The following is an 18381-nucleotide window of genomic DNA, read 5'->3' on the forward strand; positions in this document are numbered from 1 at the left end:
GTCTCAGGATAGGTAGATGTCGCTAAAAATAAAAAAAGTCGTGACGGCTTCTGGCCTGTTTCACTGTTTGTCGGAAAAAGCAACGATCAGCAACGATCTTGAAAAATCAGCAAACTAGATGTCCCAACAAGCGTTCCATCAGTTGGGTAGCTGGTTGCATATAAATTTCATAAGATTACAGCTAAAACCCTGAGATACAGGTTTTTGATACATCGTATACAAAATATCGTTTGAAATATCGCGGAGGATTAGTATATTTACAACCACTGATTACGTCAGGATGTCATAGTAGAAGCCTTGAATACTTTCTGTAATCAAAATAGTCGAGTTTTATAATTCAGCACTTTCATCAATAACTAAACGCATATTTATTCATGTTTTATACCAACCCAATTCATGACGTCACGTTGAGGCCGGCGGCCATGTTTTCGTGTTGACGAAATCGAGTCGTTCTTTTTGCATGTTTTATCATGTTAACACATCTATAACGTCAAAATAACATATTTATAGATAAAAATGGGTAGATCAAGAAGTAGAAGTCGGTCGTCTAGTAAACATAGACACCGAAATAAGCACAAAAAGCGTAGAACGCGCTCCAGATCTCGCGACAGAAACCGAAAAACCAGCAGCACTGCCAGCAGACACACAACGAGATCGCGCAGCAGGAGCAGAGATCGTCGAAACGACAGAGATCGTAAAAGCTCCAAAGCTAGCAGGTTTGGGCTTTTGTCAGTATTTTGTCCTATGCTGTACATGGGGCATGTATGTATGGTCTGGGCGTGTCCGGCCATAGTGACTACATCGTGGACATGGCCATGGGTCATTCAACTCATTGGGTGGAATGACCAGTCAGTCACGGAGCACGGGCATTCGTGTCTAGACGTGTGTCGATGGTCATGCTGCTTGCCTATGAATCATTGAATGCCAACACTAAGAATCTGATAGTACATCCTTTGATATGAAAACGATCGTCTTATATACGAGTTTTGAATTCACGTAGATTGTAAATGTATAGCTGTGTTCATTTCAGAAAACGTTCATATTCATCGAGTAGCAGCTCAAGTACTGATGAAAGCGACTACTCAAAAGAACTCACCAAAAAGATTGAAGAGGCCAAGCGGCGAGAAGAGGAGGAGAGAAATCTGGAACAGGAACGCCAGCGGCTTATGTAAGCAGAGTGATGGAGATTGGAGATAATTGCACCTACAGTCCAAGTCACAAATGACATCCATCCTTGGTGTCTATTATAGAAGTGTGTCCTAATAGAGAGGTGTCCGCTAAGGGAGATTCAAGTGTAGTTTGTAAGTCTCAGCTGCCAACTTTTCATTTGAGAACTTCTTTATTTGCAGTCGACAGAAAGAAATGGAAGAAAAATTAATAGAGGAGGAGGTAGCCAAGAGGGTGGAAGAACTGGTTGCCAAGAGGGTGGAGGAAGAACTTGCCAAGCGAAGTGAGGAGATCGAAGAAGAGGTCCTGCGGAGAGTCGAGGAGGCAAAAAGCATCATGGAAAAACAGATGATGGAGGAGTTAGAGAAACAGCGGGCTGTAGAACTGGAGAGCCAGCGTGTAAAAGAGGTACGAATACATCTGATTTGTTGTGGGGTGGGCGTGGCTCTGGGCAGCGGCCAGAGCAGGGGTTACCCAAGTTAAACCATTACATTACCATTAATTCCAGCGCAACTGTTTTTTTGCACTTGCAGTGCTGTTTTAGTCTGCCTTGGTGAAGTTCTGACAAGTCTCTACGGATGTGATTTGATGTTATTACCATCCCCAGTTACAGCTCTGTTAACTTTTTGCCTTGGATACACCTATCCTTGTATGAAACAGAAACAAACGATAAGACTCGGTCTCTGAGAATTTGTGAGGTGAAAAAAGCTCCGTCAAGAGATCTGTCGGGCTAGGTTTCGCCCTGGTCGACTACAGCAGCACAGCCTGCCTCCTGTACAACACGGTGGTGGCTTCAAAATGAATTTCCCTAATGCAAGAAGAAGGCAAGAACATTGGAATGATCATATCCTACCTAGTTTTGTTGCCTTTTTTGTGGTTATTTTTCAACAGAGTCGTTGTTTAAAAAACTTGTGTCTAACATGTGATATTCTTCTACATGTACATGCAACACTCTCAGTATTTAAACATGTCTAAGTTTTATAATTCAAACTTTCTAAAATGTATAGAATCATCCCTCTTGCTCATGTCAGGTATCACCTTGGTAGAACTATGATTTGAGAGTTGAAAGAAAATGGTACCAATCGTTTGTGATTTGATAGACTGGAATTGATCTGATCTGTTCAAAGAGTCTTTATGATATTTTCAAAAAGCGTTCTGTTTGGTCATTCCATGTTCTTGCCTTCAACTGCTGTGCAAAATTTTACACTTTCTGGCCCATATTCATGAATGATAATTTGGTGGTGTGATGAATACATATTGTGTTCTTTGTGGCATAAATGATAGTCCCTGCAATTTACACTTGAGGCATGAGGCAGGAATGGAAAAGAAAATGATGAATATGCCGTTCCAATTCTATATAGTCTGTTGTGAACAGACTATGTTGTGTAATCAAATCTCTTTGGACACAAAATGTGAAAAATAAGAAGAGTCCCCCATGTTTATATTCCTGCCTCGTGTTTCATGTACCCTCGATTTGCATATTGGCATAGAGGTACTTAGGGCTGGAGTGGAGACGTGAGATTTTGGTTGATGATATGGTGCAGTCTGTTTGGGCTCTGGCCAGGTTTTCCGCAAGGTCCCATTCCAGTCCTCAGTGTCTTCAATGTTCGTGCATTCTCTCTTTTAGTTATGTGTTTCTTCCTTCATTTGTTATATAATTTTTGATTGTGTGGGTGTCTGGTGGGGTCAGCTCAGCTTTGACCCCGGGAAAGTGAGATCGTGTGACAATGCGAAATAGTTCCTCCTATTTTGCAATTGCTTACTCACAGACTCACACATTTGAGAGTCATTCAATAAAAAATAATTTCTTTAAGCTGAATGCCGCAAACCTTTATTTGCTGTGAATTGCTTTGCTTCTTCTAGTGCAATTTAAAACTTTGCTATTTAGGCAAGTAATCTGCAATTTTGTTCGTTATAAAATGCCCCACACAATCATACAAATTTTTGTGGTAAAATTACATGTATTGTGTAGTTTTTTCGCAAAATTCTTGCATGTTTTGGTAATAAAAACATTTGTATAACAAATCATACAATATATCAACTGAAATATGATGTTTGAAATCACAAATTCTGTTGTTGTGTGTCTCGTTTTATTCATGATACAGCAAAAACTATTTTTCGAAAATTTGGAAAAATAATGATTAATATTTTTGTTTCAATGTAAATACGATTGCATAGGCTGCCTCATTGGCTCTGCAGCTTTCACTGTCCCTTAAAAATCAGCTAAAAAGATAAGAACAAGTTTGTATGATATTAGACAACCATGGTGCGATCTATCTGTGCTTTGGTGGCGGTTTGACAGATGTATTGGAGGCAACACCCCTCGCTGAAAGAAAGAAACTTGTTACTCCAGGTTTATTAAGTTGTCCAGGCCTTTCAGTCAAATGCATGTAACCTGTTGTGTGACTGAGATATAAGCCTTCAGCTGTAAACATCAAAATAGTTTGTGGGATAAGATTTGGTTGATGTTTCTGTGACTTGTGTCCTTTGAGAGAAAAAAAGATTCCCACTGTTGTCTCCAGTACATTTGACAAGGTGCATGTTGACTGTCACTTTGTGTGTGAAAACCTAACTGTGAACTCCTGACTTGCACTACCGTGTGGCATATTCATCATGTGGTATTTTCATTCCATTTTAGGGCAGTATTTGGCAACATCCCTCAGGTTGACCTTTACCCTTTGGTCTCCGTGGCAACGTGAAGAAGACCTAAAGTGTAAAGGCCATCTCTTCAGTGAATGTTACCAAGTACTGCTTGAAGTCGTCTTAATTGGTGTAGGTGGGTATCAGAACTTCAGGGCAAAGATTTTGAACGGTTGTGAAAAAGTTTTAAAAAATGAAACATCAAGATTAACACCGTTATTGCTATTTTCCCCCAAGTTTCATTAGAAATCCAAATCTGTACCTAGGACAGGAAATTGAACCAATTGGTACTCCAACAGGCCAATAGTGGTGAAATATGCCTCAATTTTGTGCCCATATGAAGACAAGATGAAATATCGGTACCCTCTATCATGCTGGAGTTGAGTGTCAGTTAGTGTCAAGAGCACAATGTTAAGCCAGAATTGGTTTCTATGGTGTGGTTGTCACTGATTTCAAAAAAAGTTCAAGGAGTTTCGAAGATTCTTTCTACTCGTAGCTGTTTCTGCGATTTCAACTGCTGACATCAATTTTAGGATCCAATCACCGTTGTTTCATCAGCTTTCGAAAATAGGGCCTTTAGACAACAGTTTAGAAATTGACTTGTCTTGCAAGTGTTTGATGTTTACCTACAAACTCGCAAAGTGGAATGAAAATATACGTATCTAATTCTCATGACTGTCCTAACTGCTCTCTGGCCAAGTAGTCAGGATGGACACTCTCTTTCCTAACTGACAATTCACCTTACAAGAACCCATATATAATACTTGTAGCTATTTTATTCTCACCACCAGTTATGACCTGTGTTTTATTATTGTAATAGCTACACTTAGTTTCAGCTGGGGTCTTGTAACTTTGGATCTTATCACAAACTGGAAATAAGCAAGTATTCTTATCCTCTGAATAGTAATTTTTGCATATTTGCATTGAGAAAATATGTTACTTGTTTTATGCTGAATGCGTGTTGCATTTATTCTCTGAGTAACCAACTTTATTCCAGGGGTGGATTTTCTGCATATTTAGGAGAAGGATGACCATCGCTGGCAGTTTCTAGGGGGAGAGAGTACAAGATTGAATTGTTTTTAGGCTATTCATGAACTTTTTGAATGTGAGAACATTTTGTGCTAGACTGTGGGGTGGGGTTTTAGGCATGTTTTGGGTGGAATTGAAAGGCCTGCCACCCTCCCGGATGGAACTGCAGGATTCTCTTGCTGAAGAAATCGGGAAATGACGTCGAGGTATAGGCTTGTATTTAACGGTGACTCAGTTCACTGGCAACGAATGCAGGAGTACGTATGAAAGCGCTCACAGCTATGTGTAAGTCACCGGCAAAACGACCATTTTCCCCCCGGACTTCTGATACTGAAAACTTCCCCTGCGACATCTGTGCTGCCCGCAGTTTTGTCACATATTGATCAGAGGTCTGGTCAGGGAAATGGAAAATCTGAACTTTTCAAAACCGGCAAAAATGAAAATGTCAAACTAGTTACATAACTGGAGCCACTTATTTTCGATTTTCTACCAAGCTTCATAAAAAAACTTTCAAGAAAATGACAGATTAACCGGATTGAGGTCCACTGCTCCTTCAGAAAATTATGTAAAAATATCCATTCACGTTTTGATAGGGAATTCGGAGTTGCCAATAATTGCGTTTTTCATATCAGTCTCCTTTCGACTAACGTTGATGAAAAACATACTACTGTACTTGAGGTCTAGATAGATGTTGCAAAGGAAAATGCCCTAGATGTACACTGAATGTTGGTAGTAATCACTAGCATACTCCAAAATTGGGATAATTTTACTGAAAATACTCCTAAATCAAGTTGTAGTATCGTTTGGACTACTGGGGTTGGCAGGTCCTGGTGTTAATATCAGATCAATATTTACCTAAAAAGACTTTTGGTTTCAAATATTGTACATGTTGTACATGTATGGTAACCCGGTTTGCAAACATGATTTCTTTGATATCTAAGTTTACATGAAATTGCGTTTTTTATCACAGTGCCCACAACTTTTCCGAACTAAACCAACCCTGCAAAGTTGCCTTGTGTATAAATATTTTTAAAATAACTTTTCAAAATGCACATGTATAAGAAACCTTTTTGAAAATATGTGGTGAAAATATGTCACAGGAAAATGGGAAATGATGCTTTAAAAATTGTGTTATTTTTTTTGGTTGACATGAAAAAACTAGTATGTTACCATGGCACAATTTGTTTTTTAAGGAAGAGGAGATGAAAAAGAGGGCAGACCTTGAACAAATTATGGAAGAGAATAATCGAAAAATAGAGGAGGCACAAAAGAAATTGGTGAGTATGATGCATTTGGCGTTCTGTCGATTGTGGCTTGGGTGTTCGGGCCATTCAATCAGCGACTACGAAATGGTGAAAATTCTACCACTAAATGAAAGACTTTGTGTCAGACTTCTGGTATCTTGTTGGCTAGTGTTAGTACACTCCTGGCCAAGGCTGTTGACAAAGTGTTTCTTTTGTTGTTGAACCAACCGCAGTTGTGTCATTATGCATCTCGTAACATGAACTTATCCATTCTCTTCAGGCCGAAGAGCAGCTTAAACTCGTCGAAGATCAGCGCAAAATGTTAGAAGAGCGTCAAAAGCTTGAAGATGAGCAGCGCAAGAAAAAACAAAAAGACCAGGAGGTGATACTCAACAAAAAGAACGCGAGGGGAAAAATCTCGTTTTCGCTCGGCGGAAAAGTATGATGCTTGATGAGGGGTTAGGATGCTCGTAAACTGAGTGATGTGCACTCTCTTCAACACGTTAGCGTGTCCTTGTTCGTAGCTCTGTCCGCCTCTAGTGTCCTCGGTTCGTGCCGTTTTGTTTATGAGCTTGTGTCATGTTCTCGAAACCAACAAGGTTGGTGGGTTGTTCTGCTGTGTGGCGAATTCTCGGAAGATTTCAAGTGTATGATGCAATTGTTTGTGAATACCGCGCTGATGTCATCTGAAAATGGAATCATTCTGATGAGGATTGGGAGCAGGTGTGCCAGTGTGGGTGTGGGGACGAGGTGGTTTCGTGTCAAATTCAAATGACGATAGTTCTACCTTCGTGGAACAAGATGGAAGAACAATTCACTGCCTCTGGGCACATTCTACAGCTGAGGATGAACTACTAGACTTTGTGGTGTTTGTAAATATTTCATCCGCATAGAGTGATTTGATAGTCTCAGACTTTTAAAAAGCAGTTTTGCGCTATGCTGCCAGACTGTCGATAATAAATGATGCTTGATTTATCCAAATCTTTTAAGCAATGAAGGATGCAATTCAAAATGCCAAAGATTAAAACCCCAAATCATAAGGGTCTGTGTTGAAATACCAAAACCCACAAGAATTTCAAAGGAAATCTGGTATTGCCTGAGATGGTTTGCTACCTTACATGTAACATGGATCAACGCTGAGGGTTGAATTTCAATCCTAATTGCCTCCTCATCAGTGAATTGATCACAACCCAATACTTGAATCAGGCAGTTTGAATAACATCATTATTTGCTTTCTGACTTGGAAAATGGAAAATAAACTTGATGAATGATAGTCAGCTTATGAACTACAGGTTTGTATTTAGTAGATGTGAGGGGAAAATGTTGGCGTATTTTGGGGAATTGGCCCGGCTAGGGGTTGTGGGAGGGGGGTTGGTTCCTCGGAATTGACTAAGCCTGGGGTTTTACGGGTGGGAACCTATCTGTCTTGGGGCTCGATGCTGTCAAAACTAATTGTTGTAGCAGTGCAAAGGGAAGGAAATTGGGTGGGGGATCATCAGATTTCAAGCTTTCAGTTCAGGATTGCTCAAATTGATGGGACTACTTAATTTGGACTCGCCTTTCACATATCTTAAGGATAACTAATTTGTTTGATTGTACATACCGGTACATACTGTGTTGAAGATATTAAGCCAGTTGAGTGGCGCCTGTCACACATAGTCCTATTGCATGTATAACAGACCTTTTTACAGGTGCCATTCAACCAGCTTAATTCCGTCGACACAGTATTTTTCTTACAACACATTTCAAGGGGCAGTCCATTTATGCATTAAGTGTGGTTAAAATTCAGGGACACTTGGAAATAGGGATGCTAAAGAGGGGCTATATTGGCAAAAGGTGGTAGCAGTTGTTAGCGGTCCAATACAATAGATAACCTTGACATGGACTGGAAATCTATTGGCTAGTCGACCGTTGCTGACTTCAGGATTTATGTCATGCTGTTGACAGTCAGGCAAGGATCCTAGGCGAGTTGTCTCCTGAAGAAGCTATTTCGCCGTTCATCCTTTGGCCCTACCTGTTTGACTTCCAAAGCCAGAAGTGGCGACAACTTCTATTTGTAGGGTCCTTGCCTGACTGGTTGTAGGGAATATGAAGAGGATGATCGATGTAGGTGTCTGCTAGAGAGCCTAAACCAAAGAGTTTTCTGGGTATCTTTATGGTCAAAACGCAGCCACAAAAGCTGACCTTAGAAAAACTGTGCTTGTGGGTGTGTTGAACTTGGCATGTATGTCACCTTTGGGGAAAGGTTTCAAGCATGCACTTGGAAATATATTGTTGAGTGGGGGGAGGGGGGTGTTAGGGCATTTCTGTGCTGTTCAGTTTCTCGTTTCACGCTCCTTTACCATTCTAGAAATTTGCTTCTGTGTAATGGCATGCATCACATACAGAATAAACTTTTTTTCAGAAAAACGAGTATTTAGTTGTCTTAGTTTTCTTTCACGCCTGATAAAACTTGGCAACTAAACACCAAGACACATTCTGCATGATTGTTCCTTTGATGAACGGCCTTGATGAGAAGAAGACAGGGCTTTTGGCTGGAGCCAAAGTCACTGAAAACAAAGCTGTGGGAAATGCCAAAGACCTGCAGGAAACTGCTGATTTGAGCTGAGGCCATGCTGGTCATGTTAACCTGAATGCAGAAGAAATCTCTGAAAGCCTGGGTTGTGACAATGTCTCCATGTCTCGGGGGCCATTCAGATCCTTTTCTGTTTCATCCTGTACAACCAAAAATATTGCATGCTGCCAAAGAAGCTGGGTCGTGACATTGTCTCCATGTCCCAGGGCTGCTCGGAATCTTCTGTTTTATCCCACATACATGACATGGCAAGAAATATTGCAACAGTGTGGCCATTTGGATAGAGATAGGTTGTGACGATGTCACCAAACCCTTTTGGTTCTGCAGCACGTACCTCTTCTTATGCATCCTGTATAAAGCAAAAAAGATAGCAACACATGGCCAGTTTGGGCATTAGAGATAGGATGTGACGATGTCTTCATGTCTTGGGACCGTTCAGATCCGTTTCTGATACATCATGTATTGCAAGAAAGATTGCAACGCAGTATGGCCAGCAGTTGGTGAAGCAGAGATAGGTTGTGACGATGTCTTCATGGCCTAGGGCACAACAGATCATTTTCTGATTCATCAGTAGCAAGAAAGATTGCAACAGTATGGCCACTTGATGCTACAGAGATAGATTGTGACGATGTCTTCGTGTTCGTCTGGTTTTACATCTTACATCTGGTATGGCAAGCAAGATTGTCACACGGCCCTTAGGGGCCACACATATAGGTTGTGACGATGTCTTCATGTCCTTGGACTGGTCAGGTCCTTCTCTGTGTTTCATCCTGTGACCTGTATAACAAAAAAAATGCAACAGTATGGCAATGGCTGTCTTCGGCAGCAGGGAAACAGGTTGTGGCAATGTCTTCATGTCCCAGCGCTGTCCAGGTCCCTTTCTGTTTCATCCTGTATATCAAGAAAGATTGCAACACAGAATGGCTACTTGGTACGACGGAAACAGATTGTGACGATGTCTTCATGTCCCAGGGCTGTCCAGGTCCCTTTCTGTTTCATCCTGTATATGAAGAAAGATTGCAACACAGAAAGGCTACTTGGTACGACGGAAACAGATTGTGACGATGTCTTTATGTCCCAGGGCTGTCCAAGTCCTTTTCTGTTTATCATATGTCCCAATGTCAACCAAAGTACGGTTTGGTGTGGCAGAGACGGGTTGTGACAAAGTCTCCATGCGCTCTGGTTTTTACAGCTCTTTTTCTGATGATACATTGTATTTCCAAGAAGGGTTGCAATAGTATGGCCTTTTGGTGCGAGAGAGATTGGTTGAGACGATGTCCGAATCATGTTCTAGAGTGATTGTCTCAACTCTCTCACTGTGTTGGTAAGACTGTAGAGCCAACAGTGGACCAGTTAGGATCAGGTTGTGACTGTCTGATCTCAACTCTTTCGCTGTGTTGGCAGGACTGTAGAGCCAGCAGTGGACCAGTTAGGATATGGTTGTGACTGTCTCAACTCCCTCCACTGTGTTGGCAAGACAGTAGAGCCAACAGTGGTCTCGTTAGGATCAGGTTGTGACTGTCTCAACTCTCTCACTATGTTGGCAAGACAGTAGAGCCAACAGTGGTCTAGTTAGGATCTGGTTGTGACTGTCTCAACTCTCTCACAGTGTTCGTAAGACTGTAGAGCCAACAGTGGTCTAGTTAGGATCTGGTTGTGATTGTCTCGACTCTCTCACAGTGTTCGTAAGACTGTAGAGTCAACAGTGGACCAGTTAAGATCTGGTTGTGACTGTCTCAACTCTCTCACAGTGTTCGTATGACTGTAGAGTCAACAGTGGACCAGTTAAGATCTGGTTGTGACTGTCTCAACTCTCTCACAGTGTTCGTAAGACTGTAGAGGTGACAGTGGACCAGTTAGGATCTGCTTGTGACTGTCTCAACTCTCTCACAGTGTTCGTAAGACTGTAGAGCCAACAGTGGGCCAGTTAGGATCTGCTTGTGACTGTCTCAACTCTCTCACAGTGTTCGTATGACTGTAGAGCCAACAGTGGTCTAGTTAGGATCTGGTTGTGATTGTCTCAACTCTCTCACAGTGTTCGTAAGACTGTAGAGCCAACAGTGGACCAGTTAGGATCTGCTTGTGACTGTCTCAACTCTCTCACAGTGTTCGTAAGACTGTCGTGGGACACTCTTAATGTGTCAAACGGTCAAAATATGAAAAATAAAGACGCGAAGCAACTTATACACAAATTGAAGATGTATTTCTCATCCTATGGTTCATTTCATACAAAACATTACTTGACAGCATATAACATTGTTCTGCAGTTTTTATCAACATGATCTTGATTCTGGTTTTACTTGGCATCAAGGCACCTTCACCTGGTCATGTATGAAGGAATGCCAGATATTGAGCAAAACCAAAAATGATATTCTGGTCTTTACAGTCAAAAGCACAACACTAGAGGCAGAGAAGACGGGTTGTGACTGTCAAACAAAGGACTTTTGAGAGTTCTTCATTGACCAATACCAATTTTCTTGTCTTTTCACTCAAAGCACAACACCAGAGACTGTCCCGTAGAGGTGACAGGTTGTAACAGTTTTTGAAAAAGCGCACTCAATCAGTGTCACTGTGAATTATCAGTTTCCATTTTCACAACAGTGTCTGCTTTCCCCTCGGTCTTGATAACACTGGAACTGAACATGCTTTTCATCCCCATCTCGTGAGAAGTTGACATACTGCCGCTATTGGAGAATGTCGTCACACCCGGCGAGGTCTGGGGGAGTGAAACCACAACGATTTTTGGAGTCGAACTCGTGGTACTAGGACTTGGGGCCGAGACAATTTTCACAACCGTCTGGGCCCCCGACCCGGCAGTGTTCATCGATTGTGGTTGTGGAGTGCTTGGGGTTGATGGTCTCTGTGAGGTGACAATGACGTATTTTTGTTGTCCTGTCCCCGATGGGGTGCTGGGTGTTTTTGGCAGTGTGATGGTCCCGGGAAGTCGTGGTGTGATTGGCGTGCGTGGTGAGGCAAGAGACTGGAGAAGAACCTGCTGGGGTCTTGCCTGCAATAGACGGAGTAAAGATTACTAATTGGATTGTGATAACAAGCAAAGGGTCCTTCTACATGTTGTGACTTTACATCGGAGTCCACAACTTGATAAGGAGCATATAAATCCTGTTTTCATGTTCATGAATCACAAATCTATAAATCTCTAAAAGTTATGCTACAAGGCTTGACAAAATTGTCCAACAGCATTGGGGACTGACCTCCACATACAAATACTCTCTTACCTGTGGAATAGTAATGGTTGGCCTGGATGACGTGACTGTAGAACTGGCAGTGGTGGTAGAGGACTTCGCCTTGATGACACTTGCATGGAGGAGTTGGCCCAGGTAGCCATACTCTGTGGTATACTCTTCCAATGTCTGTGGGGCATTAATCATGCCCTTAAGAACTGGAGTCAACTTGTTCTGAAACAAAATAGAAATGTCAATCAACCCTAACCCTTGTCTGCCTCCCTAGAGTCCCCTTGAATGTTGCTATGCCATGAAAATGTGTATTGTATCAGTCACATGACAGGCTGACCTAAAGCCTAAATGCTTTCAGACCTTCTAAAATTACTGGTACTCAATTTTAGTGTCATTTCCTCCTGAAGTGAAACACTCACCACGAGAAGCTGCCTGACATGTTCTGACGCTATCTTGTCAGCGTTATTGAGCACAGGTGAATCCATGACTAACTTGATCCTTTCACCCTCGTGTTTGATGTAGGGCAGAATAAACGTCTTCATCACCTGAAATGAGACAGTCGAAGTCAATCATCACAACACAGATTGCAATCAAGGAGTTTTAAATCTTAGGGAAATGAGAAGATGTGATTCTTACAATGAAATAAAACTTTACGCATGCTTGTTTACCATAGTACATGTAATTGAAATGGAGTCTGCGATATTCATGCTAGTTAACCGCAACACAGGCAATAGAAATTGATTCCACGATGCTGTGTCATACCTCTGTTCCCAGTTCAGCCAAACCACCAATGGCACCGTAGTGCGTGGCAAGCGGTGCTTTCTCACTCTGTAATGCCTTGGTGAACATTCGTGTGATCCTGGTCTGAATATTGTTGGTACTTGTACTGAATGCTCTGAAATATGCCACAAGGAAATCATTGGAAAAGTTATTGGGATTGGTGCCATAATAGAGTGATTCAGTCCAATTTGTGTATATTTATACTCCAATGAACTTTCTTAAAGAACATCCAGATACTTTTGTCAACCAGTGGTCTCACCTGTACAGCAAGGGAGAGCTCAGGCTTCAGCGTGACCACTGATGGGACGATGGGATGATTTCTTGCCACTGTCATTGTTATATTGAGCATGCAGCACTACAAGGCCAGACATTACAAGCTTGAGAATGATTAGATGATTCCCCAACCCTTTGCCTAATGATCCCCACCAACACAGGTCAAATCTGCCTTTAAGCACTCCGACTGATTGCTGACAGACTCACAGTCCAGTGTGCTAAAGATCTGACTGGATACAATACAATGCTTTTTCCTTACCTGCACATCTGACCCATCAATCTTGCGGCAAAATCCCTCAAAGCCCAATGATTGTCAACATCAGGCCTCAAACACAGCTGCTTACTGACTATACATGTTGTTACTGCAGGTATGAGCTCGTGCAACTGAAAATACAACAGTATTAAAATTTGAATACAATAGAGACTACCCAACCGTAAACATAGAAATGTTTGTGAAGCTAAAAACTGACAAATTACCAGTAGCTCATATAAAATTAGTAGTAAATATCACGTTTGGTGGCAACATAAATACCACGTTTGCTATGGGACATAGTTAACGAAATGGCGACCATTTCATTTTTTTAAATCTTCATCATTGACAGACCTATCATGAGGACTATAAAGTAAATCTAAGACCATATAAGGCCATTTCAGCCACTCACATATTTTTCCAAATAAAGCGTGCTGTTGTCCATGAGCGACTTGACCATCCGCATCAAATAGATGAGAAGAGCAAGATTATTTTGGACCACGTTGATTTTAACGCCCTCCGAGATGAACGTGCTGAATCGCGGCAGCATCTGGTACAGGCCAGGGTCGGTGGCCAAACTCTGCAATGCTTCCTGTAAACAGAAAATGTTACGGTGAATCAAGCCTCAGCTCGGGTTGAAAACTGGGGGAATTATTTCTGAGCAATACCAATATACATATATGGTACGATGTGGTCGGCAGAGACTAATCAAACTGGCCACACAATAAAGCTTACCGAGCGTCTCGACTCATCTGAACCCACACAAGCCTCAGTGATCTCCTTATAATACAGCTGCTGCTCCATAGAAAGTTCATGTTTAGTGTACGGCTTGAGTTTGGCCAATTCCTGCATCTTTTTATGTTTCGTTTTGGTGACTTCCATCATCGGTTTGATTTTCTGTTTCTCTACAGTAGGTTTATTGCTCGGGTCGACGCTCTCATTCTTCTGTATTTCTTTGGTGACTGGCGGGGGATTTTCTGGAATTGATGGCTGGATGCCATCGACTGCCAGCCAGTGAGCTGAAGAAGACACAAAATTCACAATGAATACTCCAACTGTATGAGACAAACAGGACACAAATATTGCTAGTAAATCCATTTTCTGTCAAGTCCTTACCTTTCATACTGACATCAATCGGGATCTTTGGTGGATGTGTATTGACCAACTCCTGCAGATCAAGCTCTTTCTCCTCAGTGAAGTGGAGCTCCCGACCACCGCCAGAGGCAAACCGGAATGGTATGAATTCTCTTGAGTGGAACCCATATAGGGGCTAAAAAAACCCAAAATAATTGGAAAATAGAATACAATGTACATATCAAACTTTGCCTAAACTGTCCTTGTTGGTTGTTCCGGAATAACACAGGTCTGATTGGTCCGATAAAGCATCCCCCATTTTCACGTTTTCAGCCAATAACTCATCAACTTCAATACAGAGGAACCTCCCTTTGCGGACGGCTCTCTCCCAAGGACACCCTCTCTATAAGGACACTAGCCTTGGTCCAAAATTGATTGTTTCCCTTCAATTTGACCTCTCTAATCAGGACACCTCTCTATAATGAGCAGCACTTGTCAATCCAGAGGGTTCTACAATCATCAACATACTTGTCTGATCAATACCTACTTCGACATTCTGGACTTTTAGAGCGTGATCGAGGTCAGGCATAGTAAGCTTTCTTTTCTTCCCATGATGCATGAACTTCACTGCTTCCTGAAAATCAGATATTTCAATGTATATTACTGTCAGTCGAGTTCACTTAAGTATTTTTACATGGCAAAGATCCAATGGGATGGGCCATGGGCCTGGGGTTTGAGGCTGATAGCGATGGGCCATGGGGGCCAACGTCAACAACTTAAGATTAGATAAAAATCACAACACGAACACCTTAATTCGATGACGGCTTGAGGATGAATGACCAGTATACCTGCACTACTCTTTTGAGTCTGTAGCTTGTTTCTTCAGCCAGCATTGTTGCAGCATCTTCAGAAAGTCCAGAAATTCCTACAGATTCTGAAATAACTTTGATCGATTCTGCAGCAAGGGAAGTGGTGTTCTTCTCCCCTCTTGGCCTCATGATGCCTGATCACTTTAGCCTTGATTTGCAACAAAATATTTTATGAAAAGTTTCTATAGATGGCAATAACAGCACAAAAATTAGGAGATTTCTGCAAAATATTAAATTTTGGAAACCATTTTGTTTTCTCGTGCACCTGCTGAAATCTCGCGAGGTTGCTGGGTGACGTCATCCAAACAACATGGTGGTCAGTGGACCAAAATAATATATTTTTCTCAAAAAATCATCAAAATCTAACGTTATTTGTGAACGGATTTTTCTAAAAGCAGGTGAAACGATGTAAAAAGAACTTGTTTATATACAGCAGCTGTTGTTTGGTCAATCGTGGTCACTGATTTTTATAAAGAGTCGAGTTTTCAGGGCCAATTCTGTGCCTTCATCTTGTCAAGCTTTAGAAAAACTTTAGCTTGATTATGTAGACCATGTTGACTTTTTAGGTTGTGAAGAGTGAATCAGTTCACTTGTCATACACCACCACATGGCAACAGCGACACAATCGTTATATGCCATCGATGTTACTGATAACACTAACAGATTTGACATTTCGTTAACGCTCTGCCAAACAAATTCATGAAGTCAAGACACAGACAGACAGAGAGATGAAAGAATCATATAGATAGATGAGCAATGATATGTATTGTGAAGTCTTGACACAATGCACATTGCACCGCCCTTTTGGGGATTAACATTATAGTTCAGTGTGGTCTCTGGAAATGCTGGAGGGCATGTAGTGCAGGCTGATTTTCTACTCAATATTTGTACTTGAAATGCAGTGTAGCCAGGGTGATTCTTTTACCCTCAGTTTTATTCTTCAGCGACATGGTTCTTTTCAACAATATTGTTGTTGGTCAGCGAGTTGAGGTGAAGTACGAAGGGAAGATATGTAAAGGAACAGTTCGCTACAAAGGAGGCGTTGGTAATCAACCTGGGGAATGGGTTGGAGTTGAACTTGACTCTCCAGGTCAGCATGCCATTTGATTTGTAAATGTTTTCAAATATAAGGATATGAAATATGTACGGTTCATCCTAAACAGCCGCCACCAGGTTCAAAGATCTAATGGCATCTTACATGGACCTTTGCTGCAGCGATCCTGGTCCTTGTTCCTTTAATATCAGCCCCAGTCATTGCATAGGGCACTCTGAGGACTGAGTCCTATCAGCCTCTGGTTTAGAGTGCTCCTATCTGGTCCATGACATTCACAAAGTGTAACTTTACTGCCTTCACTGAATTTCATCAGTTTGAATATTTGATGATGCTTCATTTTTTCAGTTGGTAATCACAATGGCTTGTACCATGGTCGGCGCTACTTCCAGTGTCCAGATAAACATGGTATCTTCGCTGATGCAATTAATATCAGGTTCATGATGCTGAAAAGATGGTAAGTAAGTTGGCTGCTCATGAGAATTGAATCTAAAAGCAAGGGAAAACACTGCAAGTTATTTTGATTTAAGCACTTGGCGCTGGAATAAAAAATTGTTGTCTTTGTTCTTTGCTTGCTTGTCACCAGTTTGAGGTCTTTTCCCCATTTAGGTATGAGCTTTGGAAGCTTGACTTTGCAGTATCATTTTGGTACTAGGATTCATCTGTTCAAGCTTTTTTTCAGTGTATTTAACAGATACAAGTCAGTCGAGCGAGATGCCAGCCGTCATTGTGAAGAAAAATTATTCACCAACACATGTAGTAAGTATATGTAGAGAAGAAACCGAGAATATAACAAGTCATTCATAAGAACAGAGCATTTATTGGCATTCATGTTTTTCCACAGAAAACTGTTTTCAAAGACTGAAGAAAATATTCATGAAAAATATAGATCAAAAAATGTACTCCGATCAAAATGATCCCGCTGCTTACCCTCAGATATGGTCAAAACGTGAAAATGACTGCTTGCGTCCGATGATAATAATGCTGTACGTTTTCTTGCTCTCTTTCAGTCCCAGGATCAAGTGAGTGCGAAAATCCAGCGTTTTACAAGAAGCAAAAGGCAGGCGGTTTTCTCAGTGAGTTATCTCAACCATGTGTTGAGTGTTTTCTACTGTCAATGCTTAAAAACTCTATTTATCTGTATATATCTGAATGTCATCATATCACAAGGTGTTACACTACTTAGATGAATGTATTGTCATGTCTTTTATCATCATTCAATGAGTCCTAAAATTATAGACAGTTAGAAATACAAGTATTGATTAAATATCCAAATAAAATTAAATTGGGATAAGATGCAGTAATGACGTGTAGTGGAGTGTCATATCTTTGGCAAAATCCCAAAAGGGGATAAGAATAGATGCCGTGATGACTTATTGAACAATTGGTTGATAAATCTTGGGCCTATCTTCTGTTCTTTTCCCTCCAGATACCAGGGAGCGCCAAAGACCTAAAACTGCAGATTTCCGCCTGTCTCACTCCGTAAGCAATACAATGGCACCTGCCACAAGATTTCAGCCGCAGTCTGCTCGTCTGCCGTACAAATGGGATGCAGATCTGTCGCGGTCCAGCTCCTTTCGGCAGGATGGAGAAGACGATGTCTGGATCAGCACGCCAACGGTTCCAAAGACGCACATGCCGCATTCTGTTCAGTCGTATTTAACTCGCAAGGGTTGGGGAGACCATAAACTGATTAGAGAAAGTACGGTCGCAACTTTTAGAGACAATTTCCGGAGGAAATATTCAAATTCTATTTCCTTCTGAGTTTGAAAACAGCCACAAGAGACAAAGCAATAGTGATATCTCATTCAGCAGTGGAGGATATCCTTCAGGCAAAGGCGGTACTTGAAATATAGCTGCTTTTGTCAACAAAGGCTACTAGATTTTTCTATCAAACGGGCAACCAATTGTTGCCGTCAGTTTGCCGTTTAGCTACAAGAACACCTTGAATATCGATGTACTGCTGTTCACGTTTGTATAAGACTTTGACTGTGACAGACACTCGTGCACTGGCCTCCTAAAAGAGGAGTGTTGGTACACAGTAGTTTCAGTAGGATGTGTGTGTCTATAACGAATGTATGTAGGAACAATGCAATTCATCATGACATTCTTTTCTGTGATAAATATGAATAAATTATCATTCTACATGTATTTATGTCCTTGATTTAGTTATATAATTTTTTTGTGATAACCATCTTTTTGGGACATTGAGATTTGATTTGATTGAAAAGCCCA

At 41.3% G+C, this 18381-nt stretch overlaps 3 protein-coding genes across 4 annotated transcripts; 2 read left to right on the top strand and 1 right to left on the bottom strand.

Moving 5' to 3' along the window:
* Window positions 1-412: 412 nt before the first annotated feature.
* LOC135494260 (arginine and glutamate-rich protein 1-like) lies at window positions 413-8489 on the top strand. The gene is made up of 5 exons (XM_064782156.1): window positions 413-716; window positions 1031-1168; window positions 1350-1575; window positions 6030-6113; window positions 6361-8489. Exons 1-5 carry the CDS (start codon window positions 517-519, stop codon window positions 6523-6525), a joined length of 813 nt encoding a protein of 270 aa, XP_064638226.1. The 5' UTR covers window positions 413-516; the 3' UTR covers window positions 6526-8489.
* Window positions 8490-10847: 2358 nt separating this feature from the next.
* On the bottom strand, window positions 10848-15348 carry LOC135494575 (transcription initiation factor TFIID subunit 6-like). The gene is made up of 10 exons (XM_064782670.1): window positions 15075-15348; window positions 14774-14860; window positions 14269-14422; window positions 13888-14171; window positions 13565-13744; window positions 13162-13286; window positions 12612-12744; window positions 12269-12394; window positions 11892-12071; window positions 10848-11662 (listed from the first exon to the last, which is right to left on the bottom strand). Exons 1-10 carry the CDS (start codon window positions 15222-15224, stop codon window positions 11222-11224), a joined length of 1860 nt encoding a protein of 619 aa, XP_064638740.1. The 5' UTR covers window positions 15225-15348; the 3' UTR covers window positions 10848-11221.
* Window positions 15349-15396: 48 nt separating this feature from the next.
* LOC135494801 (uncharacterized) lies at window positions 15397-18297 on the top strand. 2 transcript variants are annotated; one of them, XM_064783088.1, is made up of 6 exons: window positions 15397-15503; window positions 16040-16185; window positions 16495-16603; window positions 16829-16905; window positions 17157-17222; window positions 17576-18297. In XM_064783088.1, the coding sequence occupies exons 2-6, from the start codon at window positions 16044-16046 to the stop codon at window positions 17908-17910; spliced, it is 729 nt and encodes a 242-aa protein (XP_064639158.1). In that variant the 5' UTR covers window positions 15397-15503; window positions 16040-16043; the 3' UTR covers window positions 17911-18297. The 2 variants fall into 2 exon arrangements, with proteins under 2 accessions (XP_064639158.1, XP_064639159.1); XM_064783089.1 differs by having other exon boundaries at window positions 15397-15493.
* The last annotated feature ends 84 nt before the right edge of the window (window positions 18298-18381 follow it).

Source organism: Lineus longissimus, chromosome 10 (genome assembly GCF_910592395.1).
Source record: "Lineus longissimus chromosome 10, tnLinLong1.2, whole genome shotgun sequence".
In the NCBI taxonomy this organism is placed as follows: Eukaryota; Metazoa; Nemertea; class Pilidiophora; order Heteronemertea; family Lineidae; genus Lineus; species Lineus longissimus.